General features: G+C 56.4%; 1 protein-coding gene across 1 annotated transcript; it reads right to left on the bottom strand.

Moving 5' to 3' along the window:
• Positions 1 to 661: 661 nt before the first annotated feature.
• LOC100768731 (cytochrome P450 2W1) lies at positions 662 to 5,781 on the bottom strand. The gene is made up of 9 exons (XM_027413768.1): positions 5,599 to 5,781; positions 4,498 to 4,660; positions 4,116 to 4,265; positions 3,884 to 4,041; positions 2,015 to 2,188; positions 1,561 to 1,699; positions 1,291 to 1,475; positions 962 to 1,103; positions 662 to 849 (listed from the first exon to the last, which is right to left on the bottom strand). The coding sequence occupies exons 1-9, from the start codon at positions 5,779 to 5,781 to the stop codon at positions 662 to 664; spliced, it is 1,482 nt and encodes a 493-aa protein (XP_027269569.1).
• Positions 5,782 to 6,137: the final 356 nt, after the last annotated feature.

Raw genomic sequence — 6,137 nt, 5'->3', positions numbered from 1 at the left:
GGAGTGCCATTCTTCACAGCAGAAGAGGCAGAAGAAGGGGACAGAAATGTCACCTGTGGTCAAGCGCAGGCATCCCCTGGGATCCCCTTGGTTCTAGGAAAATGTGGAGCATCCCAAACTGGGGCTGACAGACTCTGCCTAGGAAGAGAGACAGGGGGTACACTGTGGAAGGGCTATAGACCATGCATTTGGGTATAGGGACCCCCGTGGCCTGGTGCGGAGCCTGTGTATAGCCAATGGTAGGGTCTGGTGGGGAAGGAGAACAATGAAAGGACTAAGGTCTAGTCTGTGCTTTGGGAATTTGACTGCCTTGGGGACCAGAGTGAAGAACAGTCTGTAGTGTTTGGGTGTAAGAACCCAGAAGGTGGGTTAGGGCTCCTGGAAACACCATATCAGGCCAAGGTAGGACTGCTAGGCTGGGCAGGGGGCATATCTGGCCCCCATGGTGCCCAGATGAAAGGCCAGCTTCTAGCCTCCAGTGGTCAGAGGTGGGCAGCCTGGCCCCACTGTACACTGGACTCAGCTGGTGGTCCAGAGGGACAGAGTAGGCACTGTCTACCCATCATGCATTGCTAGGGGTGCTTTAGCTACACCATTGCCTGCAGTGCACCCTGAGGGAGAGGTAGGCTAGGCTCTGGTAATTTTCCAGTTTGTGAGCACCCTAGGATCTAGGCACCACACGCAGGGTCTGGGCAGGTGGCCTCATGGTGAAGGCTGGGGCAGGCCGCAGATCCAGGTCTGCGGGGCTGAGGCCCGGTGGGGGCAGCAGATGGTACCGCTGGAGGAGGCCTGCAAACAGCAGGAAGAGCTCTGTCCTGGCCAAGCTCTTTCCAACGCAGACCCGGCGGCCTGTAAGAGAAACCAAGGCACTATGTGGGGTGCCAGGCCTGCTCCTGGAGGGAAGAGGGGCAAGCAAGGGCTGGTGAAGGCACTCCCTGAAGGCTGAGGGCCAGCAAATTACCAGTGGAGAAAGGCAGGAAGGCACCCCGCTTCACGAAATGCCCGTCGGCATCCAGGAAGTGGTGTGGGTTGAACTGGCTTGGGGTCTCCCATTGCGTCTTGTCCAGGAGTACCGAGGTCAGCAGAGGGATCACAGGGGTGCCCTGTAGGGTAGAGGGATCCCAGGGTAGGCTGGTCTGCTTGGAGGGAGGGAAAGTGGCCGAGCTCCATCCGGGGGAGTTCCTGCCTCCCACCTACACCACATGGTGTTAACCTTGCTCACAGAGGAAAGTGGGACCCAGGAAGTCCCCTGCCCACCCCATCAGAGGGAAAGAGTAAGTAAGACACTACCTTAGGAAGCAGGTAGCCACCCAGCTGGACGTCAGCAGCTGTGCAGCGGGGCACGTGAGGCAGGAGTGTGATGTACCTCTGGGTCTCATGCAGCACCGCACTGGTGTAGGGCAGTGCCCGCTGGTCCTCTGGCTGGGGTAGCTGCCCGGGGCCCAGTACTCGGTCCAGCTCCTCCTGCACGCGACCTAGGCCAGAGGGTGACACTGCATGTGTGGAGCCCCAGCCCTCAACCCTAAGTGTTCCAACCCCTTACCATGGGGTGACTCTCACCCTGCACGTGGGGGTGCTTAACCATCAGGAAGATTGCCCACTGCAGCGTGGCTGCCGTGGTCTCTGTTCCAGCCATGACCATGTCCAGTGTGCAGGCCAAGACATTGGCCTCACCAAACATGTCCTCAGGGTCATCCTCCTGCAGAGCAGATGGTTAGAACTGGGCTTGAAACTCTGGGAACCCTACCCCAACCTGTGGACCTACCCCAGTCCTAGGCCCCAGAGGAGGATGGGTAGAAGAAGTCAGGTGTGTGTTGGGGTGGAGGTCAGAGCTGGCATTTACTGAGGCTCCACCCAACCCCACTGCCCATTCCAGGTACTTTGAGAGCCTAATCCCACAGAGGAGGAGACTGAGACTCCCAGAGGTCCCCTCCATAGTCCCATGCCCCCCCCCCCGGAGCTGGGGCCACTAAACCCTGACTGGTTTCTGGGGAAGCCCTGGCCCTGTCCACACCTGGCCCTGCTGAAGCAGAGCTTCCATGTAACTCCGCACGGAGCCGCCACTTGGCGAGGGTGGTCTCTGGGCCTGCAGAAGGGTTTTCAGGATGGCGCGCACTTCCTCGATCTTGCTCAAGACAGGCTTGTGCAACCGCAACAGAGCCCCCAGTCGGGGGAAGGTGTTGAATAGCTGAGAGTGGGTGGGACAGTGGGGTGGGGTAGAGGTGAGGTGACAGACGCAGTTCAGGTGAGCAAACCAATCCATCTATCAGCAGGTGCATCGGGCAGTGCTGCCCCTGGTCACAAGAGGGCACCGGGCCAGCAGTACTGACCCTCATGGAAGTCCAGGGACCAGGAGAGAATGTCAGGGTATTCAGAAGGAGCCAGCTGACGTGACATACCTGGACGGCTCTGTCAAGACCAAGAGTAATGGCTGCCTAGGGACGAGTTCCTTTCTATTATTGCTGAAAGGGAAGGGCCAAGGAGGGACGGCTACCATGGGGATGGATCACAGCTATGGGGGCTCACAGGTCTTGGGAAGGGACAATGTGTGGCTTATAGTAGAGGTCTGGAGACAGTAGGTATTCAGAATTGCCCTACATTGGCAATTACTGGTGGGAAATGCTCTAAAGTGATGAGATAGCTCGGCCTATCCAGGGGGACCCCGCCTCCTCCACCACCCCACCCCCCACCCCCGCCAGGAGTGATCTGAGGTTGAGCTCACTGCTTGCCCTGACTACATGGGTGGGAATCCTGAGCCTAAGAGCATGATCAACACAGTGGCTGCTCCCCCTCACCCCGTGGGGTCTCATCCTGAGTCAGGGCCCAACTGTAAGGGGTGGGTGTTGGGTGCTGGGTGCTGGGTGCTGAGTGTCTAGGCTTCAGTTAGGAGCATGGTGTCCCAAAGCCAGAACTTTTAAACTTTAGGGCACTGGACATAGGAAGGGCTGATTTTCATGATTTCTGTGATGAGGAGCATGTAGTCAAGAACATCTTTAGTTCTAGCACTCAGGAGGCAGAGACAGGTGGACTTCTATGAGTTCGAAGCCAGCCTGATCTGTGTAGAGTTCCAGGACAGTCAGAATTACACAGAGAGACCCTCTCTCAAAATTAACTGACTAAATAAATAGATAAATAAATAGATAAATAAAAGGAACTGGAGAGATGATTCAGCAGTTAAGAGCACTGACCACTCTTGTAGAAGACCCAGGTTCAATTCCCAGCACCTACTTGGCAGCTCACAACTGTCTGTTAACTCCAGTTCCAGGAAACCTGACACCCTCACACCAATGCACATAAAATAAAATTTAAATAAATAAAATAAAAGGTGTTTGGGTGTGGGAGACCTCTGGGACAGGGGTCCCAAAATACTATAAAGCCTGCCCTCACCTTTAGCAGCTGTATTTATGGCTGTAGGGAGTATGGGGAAAGGCGGGACTCCCTAGGTCAGATGTCCCATCTGCCAGAAAGCATAGGGCTTGGTTTGGCCAGTGTCACATGTTCCTTGCTCATTTTATTTTTGTTTTCTTTTGAAACAGGGCCTTATGTTGCTTCGGCTGCCCTCAAACTCACTGTGTAGCCGAGGGTAACCATGAACATATGATCCTCCTGACTCCATCTGCGGAGTGCTGGGATTACAGGTGTGCACCACATGCTCAGCTTATATGGTGCTGGGGATGGAACCCAGGGCTTCATGCACCCTAGGCAAATGCTCTACCAGTGAAGCCACATTCCCCAGCCCCAGGGTTACTAGTTCAAAGGGTGACAAGGCTGATAGCTGGGGAAAGGAAGAAGAATGTTGGGTACCAACCAGCCCTGACCTCAGGGTGGCCCCACTCCCTAGTTCAGTAGGGGCTCAATTCCCTGTGGAGTGGCAACCTCTCACCTGTATGCCAGGTGACCCCAACAGGACCATAACCTGGTCAATGAGACTCAGCAGGGACACAAACACAGGGTCCTGGTAGTCAAAGCGCTGGCCGAAGAGGAGCATGAAGGTGATGTTGCAGGGTGCCCAGCCCAGCAGGGCCAGGGGGAAGGGCTGGCCTGGAGGTCAGAGAGGAAGACAGGCCTCAGGTGGGCAGGGATCCCGGGGAAGGGTATCCTGGTCCTCCACTCACCTCCATAGCTGTCCAGCTGCCTCTTAAGACAGGCCAACTCCTGCAGCACCTTGCCCACCATGGGTGGTTGTCCCACACCCAGGCTGTGCAGTGTGCGCACTGTGAATTGGCGAGCTGCCCTCCAATGAGCTCCAGAGGAAAAGAAGACGCCTGTTGGGTAGACATGAACCATGAGTGCCCGCCACTCCCCATCCTGGTGATGCATGCAGGGATCAGGGGGCCCAAGTGGGGGCCCCAGGCTCAACTCCAGGCCCCTCCCATTCAGAGGTTACCCTCTCTCATACCTCTCTTGGTTTGCAATGGGCTGATTCTGTCCCTCCCCAACACCAGCCCAAGAGGCCAAGCCCCTTCCATCTGTCAGGAAATCCCAATGCACACCTACCCCCACCTCGCTGGATGAGCTGGAAGATGGGGATTGGGGGCCTGTCAGCCAGCTCATGCCTGGTCCCAACCAGGGCCTCCCTCACCGCCTCGTAGCCTGACAGCACCACAGTCTTCTGAGATCCCAGGTGAATTGTGAACACTGGCCCATAGTGTTCTGAGAGCTGGTAAGGACAGACAGGTGTCAGACAGGTGGCCTCCACCCACCCTCCTTAGCTAGGGTTAGCAGGATAGCAGTATTGTAGATTGGCAGCTTAGGTGCTGCAGGGGATCACCCCCCAGAGCCCCTCCAGCCTCCCCAGGAGGGGGTACTGTTCAGACTGCCATCTCCCCATTTCAAAGACAAAAAAAAAAAAAATCTGAAAACTGGAAAGCAGAAGTGGTATCTGTGTGGGTCTTATGAAGAGCCCCAGCTGGACCTGCCTGATATCTGCTCCCCAGAAACGGGCCTGAAGAGGGGTCTGAGCCCCTGAACCTAGTCCCTGAAGCCACGTGGAGTCCAGCCTGATCTACCCTAGGAAAGGTGGGGGCAGAGCCACTTCAAATCAGGTCTGCCGCTGTGTGGACTTCTCGGCAAACAAGAGTCCCCAGGACAAAGTTCAAGGACCTCCACCCTACTAAGTCCATCAGCCCTGGCTAGAGGCAGCACAACCAGCATACCTTCAGGTCCTGGGGAGAAGCCCCAGGAACTGCCACCCACCCCCTGCCAGCCACCACTAGACAAAGGCGCTGCTGTAAGATCTGCAGCCATGCTCCATTCAGTCACTTCTAGACATATCTGCCACCTTCTTCCTCATTGTCCCATGCAGGCTTTCCTGCAAACATGCCTCACGGAGCCCACCCTGCCCACCGTGACCCTGGGCTGCACTTCCCAGCTACGCTTACTTTTTTTATTATTATTTGCAATGCTGAGATAGAGCCAGGCCCTTGTGCATGCTAAATAAACATACTACAATGAACCACATCCCCAGCCTAGGTCTTCCTACATCTGCTTCCTAGGGACAAGCCTCTGGCCTCTTGTATCCCCCACTGGCTTCCCTTGTCAGAGCTGGAACTCGGACACCATCCAGGCCATAAGATGATGAAAGACTGCCCACCCTACCTCCATCAGTGCCCGGTCCTGTTGGGTCACACCCAGCAAATGCAGGTTCCCCAGAAATGGCAGAGGGCGAGGCCCAGGGGGCCACCGAAGGGACAGGGAGGGGTCCTGGGCATAGCCTCGGAGCAGCCCCCACAGCCCCAGAAGCAGCAAGATCCCCCAGACACCTAGGAGCAGCAGAGCCATGTGAACAGCTGGAAAGCAAGCCCTCAGCTCTCCAGGGGCCCAGTGATCCCTGTGCCTTATAGCCATCCTCCCCAGGGCGTGCCGGCACCCCACCCACCCCACTACCCCGAGAATGTGGAACGAGCAGTTTGCAGGGGACAGCCCAGCAGGAGACTTAAAGCTACAGGCTGTGTGGAATGTGGGGTCGCCTCTGTGGCAGGGAGCCTGGGGTGGGTGCTGAAAGAATCTCTGTAGGAGATGCAGAGCCAAGGATTTTGGTCACAGACTGTCTGAACTTTGACCATCGGGGGTCAGGCTTCCAGGATATCCACACTCTTTCGTGTGCCTCCAGGTTCCAGTGACATGGTCAGAGTCCA

Source organism: Cricetulus griseus, chromosome 4 (genome assembly GCF_003668045.3).
Source record: "Cricetulus griseus strain 17A/GY chromosome 4, alternate assembly CriGri-PICRH-1.0, whole genome shotgun sequence".
NCBI classification, from domain to species: Eukaryota; Metazoa; Chordata; class Mammalia; order Rodentia; family Cricetidae; genus Cricetulus; species Cricetulus griseus.
The sequence above is the reverse complement of the archived record's forward strand: the minus strand, read 5'-3'. Positions and strand labels throughout refer to the sequence as shown.

Bases quoted from the DNA above. Each gene is read 5' to 3' on its own strand.
- LOC100768731 (XM_027413768.1), bottom strand. From the start codon at position 5,781: ATGGCTCTGCTGCTCCTAGGTGTCTGGGGGATCTTGCTGCTTCTGGGG. The intron at 4,266-4,497 runs GTAGGTGTGCAT...TCTACCCAACAG, and splicing joins GCTCATCCAGCGAGGTGGGG to GCGTCTTCTTTTCCTCTGGA. The intron at 2,189-3,883 runs GTGAGAGGTTGC...ACCCACTCTCAG, and splicing joins TGGGGTCACCTGGCATACAG to CTATTCAACACCTTCCCCCG.